Below are 20,739 nucleotides of genomic sequence, written 5' to 3'. Positions count from 1 at the left end.
ACTTTACTTACCAAAAGCTGAAACCATTCTGATACCACTTTTTGTGTGCTTGGACACTTCCATTAAAGCTTTGGGCTTCACAGTGATGTCCACACTCTAGCATCTAATATGCCACGTTCAATTGGCAGGCCTTAACCATTCATATTACCGCTAAAGTATGGATCCTAGGGATGTTCTTCCTTTCCAGAACCATTCCTCCGGCCGGAGACCAGTCTATCTATCTAGCTGGATCCAGTAGAGACAAGCGGACACGATCCATCGGGCCCGAAACACCCACCGGGAGGCTCAACAGCAATAATAACAATCAAAGAGAAGACGGCTCGGACTCGGAGGGTGCTACTCCGGTGAAGAGAGAAGAAGGATATTCTATGCCGCCACTGTGATTTGTTGGTTGAGGTGGCGGGTACCTGCAGCACAGGCCGGTTCATTGTTCGCCCGCTCGCTTCTCAACAAGTGTTACAGAAAGTGGCCACGCACACCACACGGCACATTCCTAGCGAGATTGCCCACCCCCAGCAATTTCATGATCAACATGGTTATCAAGGCATTAGAGGGTGATTCGAATAAAAGTGCAATTAATGAAATAAATTTTGGTCTTTATCTACCCTGATAGAGCCATCGACAGAAATGCTTATCGACAGAAGCTGCGACAATATGGCGATCTTCTGCACGATAGTGGAATGCTTGCTGCACTTTAGCTTTAAGCTCCTGCACCGGTGAGGCGACCGGCTGCTGTCTAGGCCCCAACCTGCCTAGCGGATCCAGCTTCCAGATAGTGGGCGATGTGAGGGAGTGCAAATTTATCGTCACTAGATACTCCTTGGTCTAGTCTGGATGGACTGCCGAACAAGTGAGGAACGACAATTAGTCAAACCACATGGTTGATAGATAGATATCACCACCCATCGACCTATCTGCCGAGTATCTCCTCGTTTACCCACGCGGTTCTTCTGCGGGGAAGCGACCATCGGAGCTGGCAGGAGCTCTTGATGGCTGATGCCGTTCTGTCGGCAGACACGTCCGGACGGGGATGGGATGCACCGCGTCGCATCTGGCGCTACAAGTAGACTAAGCGGGATCCGAGGGGCGCTGGTAGCGACGGCGCTGTGCTTGGCGGAGCCCATCCATGGTTTCCCTGTGTCATCTTAAACTTCATGATTGGAGCGGACAGTCCGCCATCGGGGGGATGACCAATTATTCATGGTCATCAACCTCGGATGCGGTCCGATCAGCGAGTGTCCGGTGAGGAGAAGAACCGTTGCTTGTCTCAAAACGGTAGAAACATACGATGGGGCCCTTTTGGCTTGGGTTTCCCCACAAGCCCGGCCTCTGAATCAGTGTTGCCTTCCACTTCCACTCAGGTTCAGCTCTCCAGTCAATTGGTTGTCCCCAGAATTCCCGGCTTGTCAACTCGTGCCTGCCCGAAACTCAATCCTGTCTGTGCCTTTCAAATCACCATATATTATCCGCAGACTTTTCCCGAATCTTCCTTTTATACTCCCCCATCCCCCCCAGCTCCCCTTCTTTGCCTCCACTCTCCTCCTCCTTCTCTCTCCTCCTCTCCTCATCTTCCTTGTCTTCACCTCATCTTCTTCCTCTCCCGCCTCCCGCTCCTCCCCTTACCTTCCGCCTTTCAACACGGCCTGCACCCTTACACCTCACCACCATGGAGGCCGTTCACGACAGTCCCCCTCCCTACGCCACCGATGGCATTGACGAGAAGAAGGAGGATATCAGCCAGGTGGAGCAGAACCTCAAGCCGGGCCTGGAGGAGTCCGACGCTTTCGGTAATGAGGAGTTTGCGGAAATCAAGTACAAGACCTTGAAGTGGTGGTATGTATCCGCTCCCCGCCTCCCACCATCTCTCCGGAATTTCTGCTAACACATTCACAACAGGCAATGTGGACTGCGTATGCTTTCTTCCTACCTCTTCTCTGCATCACAAACTCTAATAATCCTTCCGCAGTCATGATTTGCGAGTCTGTCTCGCTGGGTGTGCTCTCGCTACCCGCCGCCGTTGCAACCCTGGGTTTCGTCCCGTAAGTCTAGCCGGATCGACGATGCAACCTCACAGTCCGCTAACTCCCATCCTTCAGGGCCATCATCCTCATCGTTGGTCTCGGAATTCTCGCGACCTACACCGGTTACAACATTGGATTGTTCAGAGAACGCTACCCCCACATTCAGAACCTCGCCGATGCGGGAGAAATCCTGATGGGCCCTTTTGGCCGTGAACTCTTCGGCCTGGGCCAGTTCCTCTTCTGCATCTTCGTCATGGGCAGCCACCTCCTGACCTTCCGTGTCATGATGAACACCATCACCGAACATGGCACCTGCTCCATCGTCTTCAGTGTGATCGGCATGGTCATTTCCATGGTCCTCTCCATTCCCCGTACCATGAAGGGCATGACCTGGATTTCCTTTGCCTGTGAGTACACTTCTCAATTGCCTGCGTACGAATCATGATCTGACTGGCATCTTGCCGTTTAGCTTTCCTCAGTATCTTCAGTGCTGTGATGATTACCATGATCGGTGTGGGTGTGGAGAAGCACCCCGGTCGCATCATCGAGGCCACTGTCGACACCAACCTCTACACGGCCTTCACCGCCGTCTCCAACATTGTCTTCGCCTACTGTGCGCACGTCGCTTTCTTCGGTCTTATCGCCGAGATGGAGCAGCCCAAGGACTTCAAGAAGTCGCTGTTCATGCTGCAGACCTTTGAAATCAGTCTGTACGTGACTGCTGCCTGCGTCATCTACTACTACGTCGGCAAGGATGTGCAATCTCCCGCTCTCAGCTCTGCTGGTCCTCTTCTGAAGAAGATTGCCTATGGAATTGCCATTCCCACCGTAAGTAAACCAACTGATGAATTTGTTCGTTCCACGAACACTAACATCTCCACAGATTGTCGGTGCCGGTGTCGTTAATGGTCACATTGGCTTGAAGTACATCTACTTCCGCACTTGCTCCAAGTCGGGTCTCATCCACAGCCGTAGCCGCCGCTCGGTCCTTGTCTGGATCGCCTTGGGCTTGGCCTGCTGGCTGGTTGCCTGGATTATCGCCGAGGCCATCCCTGTCTTCAGCGACCTCAACTCTCTGATTGTAAGTCACCTACTTCCCTGCACAGTTTCATCTCGTGCCGGTCGCTAATGTCATAATTCAGAGCGCTCTCTTCGCTAGTTGGTTCAGTTATGGTCTCAGTGGTATCTACTGGCTCCACCTTAACTACGGCCAGTGGTTTGCCAGCCCCCGCAAGATCGCCCTGACCGTGCTGAATGCCGGTATCGCCGTGTTCGGTTTGGTGCTGTGTGTCCTGGGTCTCTATGCCTCGGGAACAGCCATCCACAACGATGCCAACAGCAACAGTTTCACCTGTGCCAACACGGACAGCTGAATGTGCATCTATATATATAGACTTTACATCATTAATGGCGTTTATGAGCGAATTCTTTTGCCGCGTGTCTGGGACCGCGGCAGATGACGGCGTGACGGGTTTATTTGCATGACGGACTAGCTAATGATTTATTCATGAGTACATAATATGTTATCATCTATCTTCCTATCTATTACTTCAAGGTTGTCCTCTGTAGTGGAGTTATCCGGTCGCAATTCGTTGTACCCTGATCCACGGTGGGTATGTAACTGCTTGTCTGAAGATTGAAGCTCAGAACAGTCTAAAGTCCAAGCCAGGGGTTAAACTTTCCTTGTATGTGATTAAAGATTGAGTAATAGGTCTCAATATCCTACACTAACAGCAGACGATTGATTGAGTACTAGCACAACTGCAAGTATGAACAGGAGGCGAACTGGGATTATGCGTGCTGATTAAGCGTGATCTGCATAACTAGCAACAACACTATACCCTTTACAGTTAGATATTCTGTGCTATTCTTCATGCCTCAGGCATACAGGCAGCACCTTGCGATCCAAACCAACTGCTGGCAGCCGGCGATATCCAACCATCCTGAATACTTCCCTTCCGGCTGTCTACTGTTGACAGTAATTGTCGCCATGACCACGCGTGCAGACTTGGTCACTCAGGCTTGTGATATCTGCCGGAAGCGCAAGGTCAAATGCAATGTGACTTCGTCATCGACCGATGCCCCTTCCAGATGTGGGCGCTGTGCTAGACTGGACCTGCCGTGCACCTTTCTATCCCCATCCCGGACGCGAGGCCCGAAGAAACGGTACGTTGCTCGAGTCTCCTTCTGCAGTGAGTGATCATTGCTAACATACACTCCAAGTTCACGTACAAGATCTCCGGCACAAACGCAGCCAGATGGAGAGACTGGGGAGGCCCGGGTATTGGGTGCCATCAATTATCCCACGGATGATTTGTGCGATCGACACCTATTTTCCGGCATCATGCAGGACTATTTGGATTACCTGTATCCCCTGATTCCAATAGTGCATCGGCCGTCGTTTCGACAGTCTTTGCAGGAGAACCTTGATCGCGAGGACAGCGGATTCCTTGGGCTCGTCACCGCCATCGCTGCGGTGGTCATCGCTACAATGCCTAGCAGATTCCATTCATATCGATGTGCGACCCCGCCCTTGAGGTTCACGTCACGAAGGGACATGGTCCGTCATTGCTATGACAAAATTTTGCGGCTGAGGGATTCGACCTACTTCGACCACATCAACTTCCAAAAGTTTGCCATCTCGTACTTGCTGTATGCTGCATTTCGGCAGTTGGGTGACCATAATTGGTCCCGTATGTTAGATGTGGAGGCAACACAACTTGCTCGCTTGCTAAACCTCCATCGCATCTCTGAATATGATGGGCTTAATTGCATCGAGACTCAACTGCGGAAGAAGGGCTTTTGGTTGATTTTCTACGGATTCGTGTAAGTGGGCATGACCCGGAGAGTAGCTGTCTTGCTCATTTCATTCAGCCATAATCAACTGCAGAATGTGCTAGGAGAGCGATTGTCGTACCTGGATCCCATCCTTCTCCATTCCATTAATCCGGAAGATCTCATGCCACTCGAAGTTGATGACGAAATGATCTTCGAGAACGAGGTGCTTATGCCACCAGCCCAAAGTCCATGCCTGGTAACGGGCTTTATCCTCCACTCCAAGGTGTTCTGGGCCGCGATCAGGAGCACCTGTCCAGAATCACCGGCTGGCCCGTGTCCCTGCGTGAGGGCCCGCGATCCAGCCGTGCAAATTTCTTACATCCAGGATCGTCTTCACAATTTACGGTTCTTACTGGATGATATCCCACCTCTCCTCCGGCCATGGCAGCCATCGGATACCGAGTCTATCGCTAACGGTGGGAGTTCTGGTGTGACGGAGATGACGAAGTCACATTTTGCTTCTATGCGAGTAAATCTACATGTCACACACCTGTGGCTACAAAGCTTGCTTGTTGATCAGCTGGAGGCGGCGCAAGCGCACAAATCAGAGCTATCTTTAACATCTATCGACCATGCACAACCAATGCTTGATGCAAAGGCGTTGTGGCTCCAGAGGGAGGATCTTTGTCGTCAACTATTCTGCATACTATTCAGCCTGCCCCAGATCAACCTGGAAGCGAACGGTCTACATTTGGCGCACAAAGTGCGTGATATCGCGGCGGGCCTGCTGGTTTGCCCATTTCATCCTGCTGGCCCGGAAGCGGAGCGAGCAACCGAGTACCTACGACAGTCAACCGACATCCTGTCCCGCATAGACAGTAGCGAAAGCATGGTCACAATGCATCTACAAACCTGGATAGATACAGATCGAATAAAAGGTCGTTCATAATAGTGGCAGCGTGCTATTTCTTGCTACCCAGCCCCACTCAGAGTCCCGACCAGAAAGTGGTCTCACTCAATTCAATGGAGTCCTCCAAGAACGTCCCACGGCTACTGGTTCCAAGCATTATTTGATATGTACCACTGTGACTGCACCAGCTACTGCTCTTCTCATCCCAGAAGCTTGTCGCACGGACAAGATCCAGCGGAATCTGCACCACCTCTTCCTCACCTGGCTCTAACCAGACTTTTCGGAAACCCTTTAGCTCCTTCAGTGGCCGCTTGATTGGCGGCGAGACCGGGGTGACATACAGCTGTATCACCTCCGCTCCAGTTCTGGATCCGGTATTACGCAACGTGCACGTGGCTTGCAGTGAACATGCCTCCCTTTCGAGGGACAGCCCCGATAGTTCGAATGTTGTGTACGAGAGACCATGGCCGAAAGGGAACAGCGGATCGATCTCAGCCTCGTCATAGAACCGGTAACCGACATATACGTCCTCACCATATAGGACTCTACCACCCTCAGATCGATAGTTGAAATAGGTGGGGTTGTGTTTGACGTGGCGGGGGAACGTGAGTGGAAGTTTGCCAGACTAAGACATCCGAATGAGTTAGCAGCTCCAGGCCAGCTGGGAAGAAGAACTTACCGGGTTTACGTCGCCGAAGATGACATCCGCAAGGCCGTTGCCAGTTTCGTTACCGCCATACCAGGCGTGAAGCACTGCCTTTGCCTTTTGAATCCAGGGCATCTCCACGGGAGTTCCGCTTTGAAGGACGACAACAGTGTCTGGATTCACCTCCAGTACACGAGAGATCAACTCATCTGTATGTGGCGGCAGGCTCATGCTCGTACGATCCTCGCCCTCTGATTCCCATTCCGCACTCAGACCAGCCACGAGTATGACCTGATCAACCGATGCAGCCAGCTGCACTGCCTCTTCGATGCCTTTAGAAGGCGAGAGCTGCTTACAGGCGCCGAATCGGAAGCCACCGTGACCAAAGTCGACTACCCCGGGGACCTTAAACGTGCTGGTTTTAGCACACCCCCACTGCACATGGATCTTGTACTGCCAACCGGCCGTGAGCTCCAACGTGCCTCTTTCTTCCATGGTGCCGCTCCCAAGGAAGCTAGACCCCGGCCTTTGTACATCAGCGTTATTGACTAATAGGTTTCCATCCACATAGAGCTTGCCCGTCCCTTGCACACAAAGGCCAAAATCGTATAGGCCGGATTCCTCTGGGACAAAGTATCCCTCCGCGTCTGCAAACCACACGGGTTGCAGCTCTGGGTGGTTGTAATCAAGGAAGAATACCATCGAGTCCGTCTCGTGTCGTTCCTCGAGTGGTACTCTGTTCGCTACGGTGGGAGGGTCATTGAAGATTTTCAGGGTGAATCCAGTACGGCCATCCTGAGTCCGCAGGCGCGTCCCCAGCAAGGGTTGGTTTTGGTGTCCGTATATCCCCTGAGCGAACTCCACGCCGCCGGAAGCCGAGTTCGAAATCCCCTCAAAGGGAGTTACAGCTTGGTAGGGATTGAGCGCTGCACTGCCCCCTCCACAGTAGGTAGCAATCTTGGAATTAGGACCGATGACGGCTATTTTCTTGGTCTTGTCCAGAGGCAGAATGCCGTCATCGCTCTTCAGGAGGACAACTGCCTCTGAGGCGATCTTCCTGAGTAGCCGTCTATCCTCGGCACGGTTCAGCTGCAACTCCGGCGCACGCTCAGGAATACCCGATCGGCTGGCTTGCTGGACCAGACGCAGCACAGCACGAACACGGGCATTGACCGTCGCCATGGGAATCTTGTTTGCGGTAATGGCATGTGACAGAGCACTGCCGCGCCATCTTGTCGGCCCTGGCATTTCGAGATCGAGTCCAGCGTTGATGGCCTCGGATGTGCTATATGTTCCAAACCTGCCAGCGAGTCAGCGACGAAAAGGGTTAAATCAAGCGTGATCACGAATCAGGAAACCTTACCAGTCGCTCATCAACAGACCCTCCCATCCCCATTCTTCACGTAAGATGTCTTGAAGAAGTGTTGAACTCTCCGATGCATGAAGCCCGTTTACCTTGTTGTATGCCGTCATTATGGCTTCGGGCTTTCCCAGAGAAATTGCGATCATGAATGGCAGAAGATAGATTTCCCTCAGCGCCCGGTCGGTGAGAATGGAATTGACAGCCATTCGCTCATGCTCCTGGTCATTGCATACGAAGTGTTTGAGCGTTGCAATGATGTTCTCCTCCTTTAAGCCTTTGCAATAATGACCTGCTATTGTTCCTGACAGCAGCGGGTCCTCAGAGAACGACTCGAACCCCCGCCCTCCCAGAGGACCTCGCTGGATGTTTATCGTCGGGCCAAGGACAACGTGGGCGCCTTTGGCCTTGGCCTCTGCCGCTAGCAGATGGCCAACCTGAACAGCGAGATCTTCATCAAATGTCGCTCCAATGGCCGTACCACAGGGCAGACAAGCTGCTGGCACGCTGCCAAAGAAGCGGGTGCCACGGACGCCATTCGGGCCGTCAGACAGGCGTATTGATGGGATCCCGAGCCGGGGAATTGGAACGGTGTGCCAGAAATCGTCACCTAGCCAGAGGCAGTCAGCTTTCGGTCATAGTTAGAAAGAAGCGGTGCATCGTGGGCATACCCGTTAGCAGGGCAACTTTCTCATCTAGGGTCAGTTGCTTGATGAGCTCCTCAATATCGGCGTTTGCGATTTGAACAAAGGACTTGTCCGTCTCGGCGGCGGCATGTACGCAAGGCATGATGCGTGCAGTCTGCTACAGCGTGTGGTTGGGGAATGGTGTGTCGGAGCTGAGGCAGAATGCTCGCAGACTTCCACGTCCATCTTGTGCAGCCCTGGGGGCACCAACTAGTTATGTCCTCGCAGATGTGCGGAAGGACATAGCAGTGCGTCTTACGGAGGAGTACATGGGAGCTCGCACAGTGCCGACCGAGGCCAGCATGGATGGGGTGATCTCTGGGTCGACGGGCCAGCTCCACCAGCTCCGCGAGTTCTGATTGATTCTTCAACAGCCATCCAGTCCCATTGACTGGCTTCAGAGCTCCTCTAATTCTCCGTTTCTCCTTTTCTCCGTTTCTCCGTCTGTTCTTCCCCGACTCCTTGCCGTTGCCCTACCCCAACTTCCCCCAGTTCTCCACACTGTCCTCGTGCCGTTTCCCAGATAACCGTGCGTCTGTGGGTTAAGCACCATGATGAGCCGTCCAGCGTCTTTCGTGTCATGAGTATGGGTATAGCCGCCTCGCTACGATTGGCGGTTTTGACATGGCTTGGTTCCGGATTATTCGCAGGGTACAAGTTCGCTAATAGCATCAGTGGCTTCGTTCAGCAGCCGTCGTGTCCCAGAAGAGCCACACGAGACGTAGCTAGCGGGGTGGGAAGGAATAAACCGCCGACGTATAGGCGCCTCTCAGGCCATCCTTGAAATAGCCTGCGATTCCTCGGTTCTGCCTATGCCGAGTTCACTGTCTTCGTCAACGTTGGAACCGACAATGGGCATCACCAAAACAGACACATCGAGCAAGCATGCAGGAGAAGATCACCTCGCGGCGGTCCTCCCTTCAGGTCCTGCATGGTACAAGCAGCCTCATTTGCTGCGACTCAACCTCATCATTCTTTCATTGGTTATGTTCTCATCCGCCAACGGCTTTGACGGATCTCTCATGAACGGTCTTGAAGCCTTGGACCAGTGGAAAGCCTTTATGAACAATCCTACTGGAGCAAAGCTGGGATGGCTGAATGCCATCTACTGGCTTGGCTGCGGCATTGGCTACCCAAGTGCATCCTGGATTGCCAATCGATATGGGCGCAAGCCAGGGGTCTACCTCGGATACCTCTTCCTGACGCTGGGCTGCGCTCTCCAGACTGCTGCCCCCAATGCAACTGCGTTTATGCTTGCTCGTCTCTTTCTGGGAGGCGCGTCTGCCCTGTTTGGCAATGCCGTTCCTTTGCTCATCAACGAGGTTGCCTACCCGACTCACCGCAGCATTTTCAACTCGCTGTTCATGTCTGGATGGTATGTGGGTGGGACGGTCGCTGCTTGGGTCGTCTTTGCCTCTCGTACCTACAGCTCTTCCTGGGCTTGGCGACTCCCTTCTGTCCTCCAGGCCCTAGTGCCTGTTGTTGGATTACCGGGGTTCCTTCTGGCCCCGGAAAGCCCTCGCTGGCTGATCTCGGTAGGCCGCAACGAGGAGGCTCGGGCAATCCTAACGCGCTACCACGCTGCCGGCGACGAGAGCTCTCCCCTTGTGGCATATGAATTCTCCGAGATCACTTCGACCATCCAAGCGGAGCAAGAAGCCCATAGCAGTGGAAGCTACATAGAGATGGTGAAGACACCGGGTAACCGATGGCGCCTGATGATCTCTATTACTTTGGGACTATTCGCGCAGTGGACCGGCAACGGAGTGATCTCGTATTACCTGTCGCTCATCTTGGACTCAATCGGAATTACCACTGTCCGTGACCAGACACTCATCTCGGCCTGTCTGCAGATGTGGGATCTCATCTTTGCTATTTTAGGAGCGTTCCTGATCGATAACTTTGGTCGCCGTCCACTGTTCCTTTCCTCAGCGGGCATCATGTTCGTCAGTTACGTGCTGGTGACAGCGCTCTCAGGGTCATTCCAGACCACTAACAATGCGGCCACGGGGGCTGCTGTGATCCCGTTCCTTTTTATCTACTTTTCAGGATACTGCATTGCTTTGTTAGTACCACCACCACCAGCAGTAGCTTCGTGTTTATGCTAATGTGGTCTAGGACACCATTCTTAACTTCGTACCCCTGCGAAATCTGGCCGTACCGACTACGATCCCGCGGTCTGACCGTGACTTGGGTGGCGACGATCAGCGGCATGTTCTTCAATACATTTGTGAATCCGATTGCTCTGGATGCGATTGGGTGGCGGTATTACATTGTGTTTATTGTGGTGCTGGTGCTGTTTGCAGTGACTGCATTCTTCTTCTATCCGGAGACAAAGGGATACTCGTTGGAGCAGGTGGCAATAATCTTTGATGGGCCGGTAGAGAGAGAAGAGGATGAAGAGAAGCGGCTGGAAGAGAAGAAGGTGAATAGTGTTCATGAGGAGAGAGTTGCGGCCTGATACTATATACGACGAATGATACTACAATCCTCGATCCAACACCCGCTCCACCTCCGCAGGCAAATCATAATCAAACACCTCCTGCTGCTGCCTCGCAACCAACCCAGGAAACAACCCTACCCACATTAGCATGTTCCTCTCTCTCTCTCATCAACAGCCCAGGAAGTAGATAGACATACCCATAACCCACATAACCCAATACATCACCCACTCCCCCCATCCGCCCATATCCCTCTTACTATTCTGCATCCCCCTCGCCGTATCCAAAATCCGCTTAACCCTCGGCATCCTCATCTCCACATAGCTCTTACACGCCATCTGAATCGCCCTCTTCTCCCCCTCCACCCCACCACCAGATTCCCCAGACATGCCCCCCAACGCTTGTTCCTGATACCAAACCCCAACCTCATGCCCCAACAACCTCGCCAACGCCTCCACATCCTCCAACGCCTGACTCGCCCCCTGGCCCGACGTCGACGGCAACGCACGCGCCGCATCCCCCACCAACACCACGCCCTCCCTCTCCCACGTCGGAAGCTCGGGAGTGGTAAAGGTAGGCCACATAGTCTGCACCTCGACGGAGTTGATAATATGGAGCACAAGGGGGTCAGTCCAGGTGGAGAATCTCGATTTCAATTGGGATTTCACGTCATCCACATCTACATCCCTCCCATCGGGAGGAGTAGGTGTTGAGTAGGTCGTCCACCAAACCAAGGTATCCCCCGGTTCGGAAACATGATACGCTGAAGAGCGAGTCGGGGATGTAGATGAGCTGGTGGCATAGAAGTAGCCGAAGAAGCCTGTCCCGCTGAAGTGGAGGTTTAGGGAGCCGGGTTCTATACCACCGATAGTGGTGGTGATGGTGGAAGTGGGTAGGAAGCCGCCGATGCCGATGAGGCCTCTTTCAATTATATCATATAGTATTAGTAAATATACTTCACTTCACTTTCATGAGATAGATATGTAGGGGTAGGGTAAATACTCATATCTCGGCCCACCCAACCCATCCCCCTCACCATCAAGTATACTCTGTTGTCGAACCACACTCCTCAACCCATCCGCCCCGACCACCAAATCCGCATACACAGGTTCACTCCCATCGACGAACGTGACCGTATTCCGCTGGGTAGGATGGGTAATCACCCTCGCTACGCGCTTGTTATACACGATGATGTTCTCCGGGATGCGCCTGCGCAGGCAGAGCCAGAAGTTGTGCCGGCTTGTGCCGAGGAGGTGGAGTGCTCTGTTACTTCCACTACTTTCATTACTTCCGCTGTCGCTGCTGCTGGATGATGATGATGATGGCAGTTGGATTAGTGTCTTCCCGTGCTTATCTTTCAGGTTGGTGTGGTCGAGCATGTAGCCGCTGGTGACGGCGTCGCGGAGGATGCTCTCGTCGAGGCGTTCGAGGACGCGCAGGCCGTTCGGGGCGATGCCGAGGCCGCCGCCGACTGTTATTTTGTTGGTGGGGTTAGGGGACTTGGTGCTGGGGTATGCTTCGTAGATGGTGAATTCGTGGTCTTGGGTCGGTGATGAGGGGGGTGGTGGGGGGAGGTGTTTTCGGAGGGTGAGGTATGCGGCGCAGCCGGAGATGCCGGCGCCGACGATGATGATTTTCATGGTTGGTTGTTGTTTTTGAGGTGTAGCTGTAGGTAGGTTAGGTGTTGGTGGACGTGGGGATAAGCTTGTGGTGGGGAGTCATGATGATGTTGTTGCCTACGGGATGAGCCGATGGTCGGAAGTTTATTACTTGCTACGTGGTTGGGGTCTACTTTGGTTCTGGGTATAGAGTTTGATAGATCGGGTGGTGGTTTGGCATTATGTTCACACTAATGTACAATGTACAGAAGGACGTTTACTTAAAAACGCACTAGTAGATCGGAATGTCATACGCATCCAGATCATACAACCATGTGTCAATCGACTTCTGGTCGTATACGCACTCCATCTCCGTGCCGTTGTTCTTCCACAGAGGACGCAGAGGCCACGAGCAGATCTTCTGCTCCTCTCCCTCGAGATCGCCGCTCAGCACGGTGCCGTTCAGAGTCACCGGCTCAATGCCCTTCTCGACCCAGTTCATCAGGTCGCCGAGGGAGTTCTGGGGGTAAGGTCCGTTGGGCTGCAGGGAGTTGGTGTTGCAGTGGGAGGCACCGGGAACGAGGTAGAGACGGTAGAACTCGTTCAGGGCTTCAACCGAGGCGTTGTAGGTCTTGTTGGGGAACATGGTATCGCGGACGGACTCGAAGTAACGCACCGAAGACGCAGGAGGGATGCTGTTGTCCGATTCACCGTGGTAGTGGATGACCTTGCCGCCTGCAGCCTGGAAGCGGGACAGGTCGGGCCAGGTGGTCTGCAGGACATCCTCGTAGCGCTGGAGACCCTCGAGCATCCAGTCACGCAGAGTGTCGTAGGTGACGTTGTCCAGAGTCGAGAGGTTGTCAAGGTCCAGCAGCTGCAGTCCGTGAGTCACCCACTCACCACCCAGCTCAGAGATGTCGATACCGTAGGTGCCGGTGGTCGAGTCGTAGGTGGTCTCTGCATCGGTGAACTCCGAGCCAATGCGGTACCAGAAGTAGGCCTGACGACCCTGAGAGTCCTTCAATCCATCCAGGATGGTCTGAGCGACGCGCACACCCTCCGCCGTGATGGTGCCGTTCTGGGCCGGGGTGGTCACGCCCATGCTGGTGGTGGCGTTGCAGGCGTAAGGCTTACCGATGGTGGACTTGAGGTCAAAGTTGAGCTGGCACAGATCGGTGCGGCCGATGACGCCGTCCTTGCGACCATCGAGTTCATCGCAGGCGTTAATGATCAGAGTCACCATCTCGGAGAACTCGCAGTTCTCAGGGTAGTAGTCGAGGGTCTGCTCCACGACCTGGGGCACCAGGTGGTTCACTTGCTGCTGTCCATAACGAATGGCAGGAGCACCAATGACGGCACCATCCCACTCCTCGGGGAAGCGCTGCACCTGACTCCAGCCCTCACGACCACCCTCGGAGCAGCCCTGGTAGTAGGCATAGAGCTTGTCAGACATGCTGTAGAAGTTCTTGGTGAACGCCTTGCCGATGGAGGACATCTCGTGGTGGGCCTGGTAGCCGAACATGTACAGGGCATCGTAGTTGGCGGTACCATTCACCAGGGGGTACACAGAGGAGAATTGGGTGTCGAAGCTGCCAAAGCCACCGTCGGTCCGGCCGGCGACGGCACCATAGGGAAGACCTGCAGGCACGTTGGAGGCAACGTTGATGGCAAAGCCAAAGCCACCGGTGGACACCCAGCGGTTCTGGAAGTCATCAGGAGTGGGCATCCAGAATTGCAGCAGGACGCTGTCGTCCTTGCCGGCATGAGAATAAGTCATGGTGATATTGCAGTAATCATAGGTTCCGGCCGGGTAGTAGTCGGATCCAGAGGTGGATTCATTGTAGACGGGAACCGCCGTGACACTGGAAGGGTTGGTGACCACACCCTGCACCAGGCCGGATGCGGGCACGGCGGCCTTTGCGTGAGCAACGGTACAGACCTGCTCGAGAGTCGCGGCGCGCGCGAGGGCTGCCGCGGAGACCGTCCAAAGGAGGAACTTGGACATAATGAACGACTGACCAAAGTTAAAGAGAGACTGAAGGAGTGACTGGTTTAGTAGAAGATTGACTGCAGCAGGGATACGTAGCCATTATATATGTCTGAGAGAATGTTTGAGGGGTTCTTCAACCACTGCAATCAACGTAATCCACCCCACCCACGAGGCATTGGAAACAGCCATCTTGATTGAGGATGCGGTCGTCCGCCGGTTCGGATGCAACCGAGAGAACTGATCCGGCCGGTGAACCTGAAAGTGGCAAGGTGTGGGTGCTGCCTAGCGAGAAGGTAATAAATAATGGATCAAGGATGACGAGGCCCTGCAGGTACAGGTTCTGCGACTGATGATAACGAGATCGGGTCTCAGCGGTTGGCATGACTGGGGGATTAAGCTTAAAGCTGGTCCACCAGAAGAAGAGCGTTGAAACGGACTAACGCGGCCGGCGGCGATCATCTTCCGCAAAGGTGAAAGTCTCCGCCGCACCCTCCCGCTTATCAGGAAGATTCTCGGCAGTGGCTGCTCGGTTCCTTCCAGAACTGCAGGTTTCCAGGCAATGAGAACATGCCCTACACTCTTATCTCCGAAACAGGTCTCTTGAGGTTGCCCAACGACAGCCAGCCAATCCAGTGATCAATGGGCTGATCGGAGACCATGAAGCTCCTGATCAATTACTCAAGCAGTATCCATCGATGTTTGGGTTATACGAGCTAGGAGTTGTAGGCAGGTCAGGAACCGCAGTCGTACGAGATTGAAGGTTGCAAGTTGCACAAAGAGGCAACTAGGTATGGTCCGGTTATTGGAATGGCATGGGTACATAGGATGAGCCCACCCTGCTGTCTTGTTGCATGCTGGCTCTCAGAAGTTATCCTAGACAGTGTACCTATTCCTACTCAGACTGAATGCATTCAATGGCAACGGGCATGACGACCAGGCCAGCTACAGGAGGCCTAGGTAGCAGCCAGACCATGGTCTGTTGTGGGGCAACACGTTGCAACTGTATTGTGAACCAGACAATGCTGGTTCGAAAGCAGTCAATTCATTGTGTCCGTTAGCTGCAGTAGATCCTCAGCACGATCCCTACTATTGGATCAGAGAACGCTGCTGCTGCATACTGGTCACAACGGTTTATCTTCTCAGATGTCGTATCACAGAATAAGGCGAGAACACCATGCTTTCTGGTGAACTCATCCACTAGTAGAATGTGTTCCTCGTTCTCGTCAAATGATTGACGAGCGAAGGCAGAAAGCGGTATCCCTTGTTCTGATCTGGAATCTGCAGTCTGCTGCATCCTTTGGGACATTTTTTGCAAGCAGGGTTCCCATAGCGTACAAGTTGCAACATCGTAGGGATATGGTGGGATGATGCGTCCAGGCCCACAGGGGTATTCTGGAATAGTCTAGTCTGATAAAAAGTATGAATGACTGGAGGAGAACGCTGTCAGCACGTGACCCGCACAGGAAGCCTTGTAGCCTAAGGCAGAGATTCTACGGGGAACCGTGGATGGAACAGCCATGGATTGATGATGGTACCTTGCCAGAGTTTTCAGCACTTTTACTTTTCGTTACCACAATTCCATTCAAGTGGATGCGATGCAGGGAAAAGAATCACCCAGCGGGCCCCGAAGTTGCCCGATGCAACGAGTGTTGCAATTCAGACAACCCTTTTGTAAGGAAGATGTTGCACTGGAGATGGAGAAGATGTCTGTCACACCGCCTCCCAACTAGGAAGGACCATTCCTGCAACCTGCAACCTGACTATTCCCGATTGGGACACTGGTTGAACCGGCAGAAAATCGGAGGTTCAAACAATGATGGTGGCCAGTAATTCGTTGCTCGAGGATACTATAGAAGATCCGTGGACTTGATGTATTGCTTCAACGTGCAGATATAGGTATAAGTGGTCTAAAAAAGAGCCACGGGTAACGATCTTCAATTGAGAAAGGCAGGATGCTGTTTAACTCATAAGTTGAAATATATATAAATGATATTGACATCCGGCATCATGAAACCACGAACTTACTAGCGAACGAGGTGAAATACTACTGTTTTAAGCCGAATTGAACTTGTGATTCAACTCTGATCGTCAAATAAAGAAATTAGTAAAGACCGTCACGTCTTTTATTCAAATATCTTGTTAGTTTAGGCATATAGCAGACATTTGCTAAGTAGGATGTCTTCCGCAGCACTGCAAGGAAGCAAACCAGCAAGGGATCCAAGACAGCAAGAAGGGTCAGATGATACTATACGGAATGCAAAGCTGGCACCCCGTGGGAACAATCGGGACATAGATGCACTCGGCAGTAACTGCGCTTATGGAACACGCTTGAAACTACGATGCATACAGGCTGTCGAGGGAATTACTAAGGCTGGTAGGCTGGTAACCATGTTATGGAATATATCTACAAACCCACGTTTCGGTCGATTGCAATGCGCTTGATCATGCAGCTGGATGGAAAGAGCTCAAGTCTAAATTAACATTTGTCTATCATCCGGGCCAACCATGGCAAGCAAAAATAGTTTTGATGGGGAAAAAATATGTATCAAGAAGTGAAGGTCGACCGAAAAGAACACCGGAACACAAAATCGGGGCTACCCAAAAACGAGAGAACTCCTATCACCAAGAGACGAGGGTGGCGGGGAGGGAAACCCGTGTCATCCGTTCATTTCCTTACAAAGCAGCCAGGGTCATGAAGACGGCCACAACGGCACCGAAGAGGGAGCCGGAGAGAGTGCTGGCACCGCTGAAGGCAGCGGGGGAGGAAGAGCCAGCGGCCGCAGAGCCGGAGGTGGAGGACTGGCCGGAGGTGGCCGAGGTGCCGGTGCTACCAGAGCTGCCCGAACCGCTGGAGCCGGAGCCAGAGCCGCTGGAGATGGCACCGGCAGAGGGACGAGCAGAGGCGGAACCGCTGGGGCGGAGGGGGTAGGTGCCGTTACCGAAGACAGTGCCGTTCACGCCGGGGCGGCCAACGGTGAAGCTGGGGGTAGCAGAGGCCTGAGCACCAGAGGAGGAACCGACAGCCTTGCTACCGGCGGCGGAAGAGGCAGCAGCAGAGACAACGGAAGACGAAGAGGAGGTGGTGGAGTTCTTGCAGGACAGGTCGAACAGGGGAGTGGTGGAGAGCTCGCTGCCGACGATACCGAAGCTGGGGTTGGGGGTGGTGGGGGAGGCATCCTGCAGGATGTACCACCAGGTGTTGACGTTACCGAAGAGAGGGCAGCCGACCTCGTCCCAGAACTTCTTAGCATTGGCGATGCTGGCGACGGCATCACCCTGGGAGTCACCGCTGACGGGCCAACCAGTCTCGGTGATCCAGACCTCCTTGTCACCGGCGACAGCCTTGGTCTTCTCGACGGACTCCTCGAAGAGGGACTTGGCGTTGTCGATGGAGTTGGCCATGCTGCTCTGGAAGAAGGGGTAGCCGTCAAAGCCCAGCCAGTCGACGGCCTCGACGACGGCAGAGTTGGAGCTGTTGGTCCAGGAGTCCCAGGTGTCGACGTGACCGATGGAGACGTCGGCGAGGGCAGTGCCGGAGATGACGGAGCGGACCTCCTTGATGTAGGAGACGAGCTCGTCGGGGTTGACACCGACACCGGCATCGGCCTCGGCACCCTCGACGGAGTTGCGGTAGAGATCTTCACTGCCGACGGAGATACCGACGACGAGCTTGCCGAGCTCCTCACCGTACTGGGAGATGGCGGTCTTCAGAGCGGTGATTTCGTTGTCCATGCCACCACCGGAAGCCCAGAGACCGAGCAGAAGGGAAGTATCCTGGGCAATGGCGGCGGGGATGGCCTCGATGACATCGCTGGTGGAGTAGGCTTGCTATGAACCAGTTAGCAAATGTTATGATCATTATATAAAAGGCATTGTCATCTGGGTGGGACGTACGATCATGGTGTAGAGACGGGCAGAGGTGAAGCCGGAGGTGGTCTTGAGGTTCTTGGCGGCCTTGAACTCGGCCTCGAAGTCGGCCTGGAACTTGGAGCTCTCATCGGAGAACTTGTTGCCGTAGTTGAAACCCTGGTAAGCAGCCTCGGAGGTGGCCAGGGTCATGGCGAAAGCGGCCAGCTGGGCGAGCTGCATCTTGGAGAGCATGGTGACGGTCGTGAAAAAGAACGTAAGGGATTATAAAGAGTGGGTAAGGTGGGAAAGAGAGTGAGACGCTACACAGAAAGCTGAGAGCGATGGGATGGAGTGTAAGAGAAAGAATGGAATGAACAAGGCACAAACCGAGTTCTGAGTAGAGAGAGAGAGAGGATTGAAGATGAAAAGAGAGAGAGGAAGAGGAAAAGAGGAGAAGAAGTAAGATGTATGAGGGGAAAAGAGAGAGAGACGACAAGGGAAAGGAAACTAAGGGAGGCAACCGAGACATTCTAGACTCGAGGCCCGACCAGATTGGCCTGAACCCGGAAATTCGGCCGCCCCGTCAGTAAATCTTGTAGCCAATGGGAGAGACTCGTGCCTGAGTTGGACTCCACCCCACCACTGGGAGAGAGTGGGGTTGTGGCTGCCACATGGTCCAATCAGGAATGTCCCCGCCGGGATGACAAAAGAGCGCAGTGGAGCTCTGGTGACCTTGGCGAATGCTGGTTGGATCCAGGGACAGCCACGAAATTGACACCCCGGCAGCCGAGTGGCAAATCACAGAGGCACAATCAAGACTAACCATCCAATAGTAAAGGGATAAAAATAGCAAGCTATTCTTAGGGCCGATGCTTGTTCTTCATAAAAATAAACACCCATTTCATTTCAACGGTAATTAACTGATTTAACTGGTTTGAATGGATAATAACTGGCGGAGTGGGGGAGAGTTGCTTCTAGCCCTTCTCCTTATGCCCCCCTGATTCTCTTTTTCTTGTCCTTTGATCCATTTTGTGGATATTGCCTTGCCAGCGTCCATGATGGATTCCGGCACGGGTTCCCCCTCTCTCCCCCCTCAGCGGGGGCTTTCAGGGAGGCCATATTTCTCTGGATTTTTGGGGGTGACATCCAGACCCAGGCTTTGGCAGTAACCAAGCTAGAGTTTTGGTGTTGGTTGACGGGACAATAGTCAGCAATCCTTTCCTTCTTGAATGAAAGGGTTTCCATGTTTGGCCCCAACCGGCTGACGCGGTCGGGCAGGACATCCATGCAGGAACGGTCCAGGCACACCCAGGGGGTTCCTACAGTAGTGGATGTTAGTCAGTCACTATGTATCAATCTATCTACAGGGTAAACTCCCCTGCTCGCATTGACCACATCCTTTGGTTGTCACTAGACAGGTCATCTGCCGAGCATCTCTTCCTGCACCATCATCACACCACATCAACGCAAGCAACATGGAGGCAATCCAACCTGCCAGCCCGCATCAATCCGAGGGGGAAATATTTGGCCCCGGAGGATTGGGGTTTCTCCTGTAGAGGCTGAAACCCGACCCCAACTGTTGCACTGCCATACATAGTCCTCATGGTAGTAGTGTTGGTGTTTCCGATTGCAGAGAAGTGGAAGAGTACAGGCAGATCTGGTGCAACCTGACAAATTTTAGATCTACCTATTTAACTCCAGGAATTGATCTTGCGACCCCCGGAACATGGTTGCGATGGTGAAAATTTCATTGTGAGGGTAACAATTGAAGTGGACAAGGTCAAGGCACATGGCTGGGTGGGATCGAGATCTGACCCGAGGTTACTTGACTTTGTGACTAAACAACGGATCTCGTCGGTCCCTGAGAGACACGCATTGAGCAAAGATCGTCCATCCTCCACTTCCCATCTTCCCATCTCTTCCGGTCAGGGCTCAGTCCATGTACCTGCGTTGGCACCGGTGAGTTGTCTACACCTGTCCCTGAGTGGTGCCTGATGCAAGGCGATTTAAAAGTAGAAACCGCACGCGACCGTGCAAAGTCGTCCTTTAGTCGTAGAAAATGGCCTCGTGGAGTCGGTTCCATGCCCAGATGTGCCTGTCCATCTCACTCAGAACCCGTAGCTTCTTAACTTAACCCTAGTGGAATTGAATATTGGTTTCTCTAATACAGAGCGTCGGCTGTTTCTAGAGTACTTTGGGAAGATTCGAGGCATGACGCATGGCCGCCTTTATACCCTCCTCCCCTCAGGGCTGTCAGCCCTTATTTCACGATCTTGTCAGCTCGACCGGCTGGACCACTCTCCAATCTCACGGTCGGGAATTGTTTCCGTGCACTTCTAGAGACTGACATGTCAATGATCAATCCAAAAAATTGTTTCTGTCATTTTCTATGGCACGGTTCATTCTCACTGGACTCCCAGAAGCAAGGAAGGGTGGGTGCAACGCAGCCATATTGTCCGA

General features: G+C 53.3%; 7 protein-coding genes across 7 annotated transcripts; 3 read left to right on the top strand and 4 right to left on the bottom strand.

Moving 5' to 3' along the window:
* Positions 1–1,538: 1,538 nt before the first annotated feature.
* BO85DRAFT_465584 (neutral amino acid permease) lies at positions 1,539–3,563 on the top strand. Its single transcript, XM_025662068.1, has 7 exons — positions 1,539–1,833; positions 1,897–1,910; positions 1,967–2,039; positions 2,097–2,428; positions 2,491–2,849; positions 2,905–3,102; positions 3,164–3,563. Exons 1-7 carry the CDS (start codon positions 1,667–1,669, stop codon positions 3,392–3,394), a joined length of 1,374 nt encoding a protein of 457 aa, XP_025519554.1. The 5' UTR covers positions 1,539–1,666; the 3' UTR covers positions 3,395–3,563.
* Positions 3,564–4,011: 448 nt separating this feature from the next.
* Positions 4,012–5,932, top strand: BO85DRAFT_500956 (beta-glucosidase; the record flags this gene model as incomplete). The annotated part of the gene is made up of 3 exons (XM_025664145.1): positions 4,012–4,187; positions 4,245–4,847; positions 4,896–5,932. The coding sequence occupies 3 exons, from the start codon at positions 4,012–4,014 to the stop codon at positions 5,746–5,748; spliced, it is 1,632 nt and encodes a 543-aa protein (XP_025519553.1). The 3' UTR covers positions 5,749–5,932.
* Positions 5,537–8,690, bottom strand: BO85DRAFT_412185 (beta-glucosidase H). Its single transcript, XM_025657555.1, has 4 exons — positions 8,387–8,690; positions 7,719–8,325; positions 6,389–7,655; positions 5,537–6,334 (listed from the first exon to the last, which is right to left on the bottom strand). Exons 1-4 carry the CDS (start codon positions 8,502–8,504, stop codon positions 5,786–5,788), a joined length of 2,541 nt encoding a protein of 846 aa, XP_025519552.1. The 5' UTR covers positions 8,505–8,690; the 3' UTR covers positions 5,537–5,785.
* Positions 8,691–8,938: 248 nt separating this feature from the next.
* BO85DRAFT_445079 (sugar transporter) lies at positions 8,939–10,984 on the top strand. The gene is made up of 2 exons (XM_025659174.1): positions 8,939–10,466; positions 10,520–10,984. Exons 1-2 carry the CDS (start codon positions 9,253–9,255, stop codon positions 10,860–10,862), a joined length of 1,557 nt encoding a protein of 518 aa, XP_025519551.1. The 5' UTR covers positions 8,939–9,252; the 3' UTR covers positions 10,863–10,984.
* On the bottom strand, positions 10,884–12,482 carry BO85DRAFT_500949 (FAD-dependent oxidoreductase; the record flags this gene model as incomplete). The annotated part of the gene is made up of 3 exons (XM_025664144.1): positions 10,884–10,978; positions 11,042–11,761; positions 11,879–12,482. The coding sequence occupies 3 exons, from the start codon at positions 12,480–12,482 to the stop codon at positions 10,884–10,886; spliced, it is 1,419 nt and encodes a 472-aa protein (XP_025519550.1).
* A 174-nt stretch (positions 12,483–12,656) lies between these two features.
* BO85DRAFT_516247 (tannase) lies at positions 12,657–14,445 on the bottom strand (the record flags this gene model as incomplete). Its single annotated transcript, XM_025664835.1, has 1 exon — positions 12,657–14,445. The coding sequence occupies one exon, from the start codon at positions 14,443–14,445 to the stop codon at positions 12,733–12,735; it is 1,713 nt and encodes a 570-aa protein (XP_025519549.1). The 3' UTR covers positions 12,657–12,732.
* A 2,364-nt stretch (positions 14,446–16,809) lies between these two features.
* bgt2 (GPI-anchored beta-1,3-endoglucanase EglC) lies at positions 16,810–18,758 on the bottom strand. The gene is made up of 2 exons (XM_025657554.1): positions 18,325–18,758; positions 16,810–18,258 (listed from the first exon to the last, which is right to left on the bottom strand). The coding sequence occupies exons 1-2, from the start codon at positions 18,529–18,531 to the stop codon at positions 17,104–17,106; spliced, it is 1,362 nt and encodes a 453-aa protein (XP_025519548.1). The 5' UTR covers positions 18,532–18,758; the 3' UTR covers positions 16,810–17,103.
* Between the last annotated feature and the right edge of the window lie 1,981 nt (positions 18,759–20,739).

This window comes from Aspergillus piperis (assembly GCF_003184755.1).
Source record: "Aspergillus piperis CBS 112811 unplaced genomic scaffold BO85scaffold_2, whole genome shotgun sequence".
NCBI lineage: Eukaryota > Fungi > Ascomycota > Eurotiomycetes > Eurotiales > Aspergillaceae > Aspergillus > Aspergillus piperis.
Note: the sequence above shows the minus strand (reverse complement) of the source record. Positions and strands in the feature narration are given on the sequence as shown.

Coding starts and splice junctions, on each gene's coding strand:
- BO85DRAFT_412185 (XM_025657555.1), bottom strand. CDS start 8,504: ATGCCTTGCGTACATGCCGCCGCCGAGACGGACAAGTCCTTTGTTCAA. Junction 7,656..7,718: donor GGTCTGTTGATGAGCGACTG/GTAAGGTTTCCT, acceptor ACTCGCTGGCAG/GTTTGGAACATATAGCACAT. Junction 6,335..6,388: donor TCTTCGGCGACGTAAACCCG/GTAAGTTCTTCT, acceptor CGGATGTCTTAG/TCTGGCAAACTTCCACTCAC.
- BO85DRAFT_465584 (XM_025662068.1), top strand. CDS start 1,667: ATGGAGGCCGTTCACGACAGTCCCCCTCCCTACGCCACCGATGGCATT. Junction 2,040..2,096: donor GCAACCCTGGGTTTCGTCCC/GTAAGTCTAGCC, acceptor CCCATCCTTCAG/GGCCATCATCCTCATCGTTG. Junction 2,429..2,490: donor GACCTGGATTTCCTTTGCCT/GTGAGTACACTT, acceptor CTTGCCGTTTAG/CTTTCCTCAGTATCTTCAGT.
- BO85DRAFT_445079 (XM_025659174.1), top strand. CDS start 9,253: ATGGGCATCACCAAAACAGACACATCGAGCAAGCATGCAGGAGAAGAT. Junction 10,467..10,519: donor TCAGGATACTGCATTGCTTT/GTTAGTACCACC, acceptor AATGTGGTCTAG/GACACCATTCTTAACTTCGT.
- bgt2 (XM_025657554.1), bottom strand. CDS start 18,531: ATGCTCTCCAAGATGCAGCTCGCCCAGCTGGCCGCTTTCGCCATGACC. Junction 18,259..18,324: donor CCCGTCTCTACACCATGATC/GTACGTCCCACC, acceptor ACTGGTTCATAG/CAAGCCTACTCCACCAGCGA.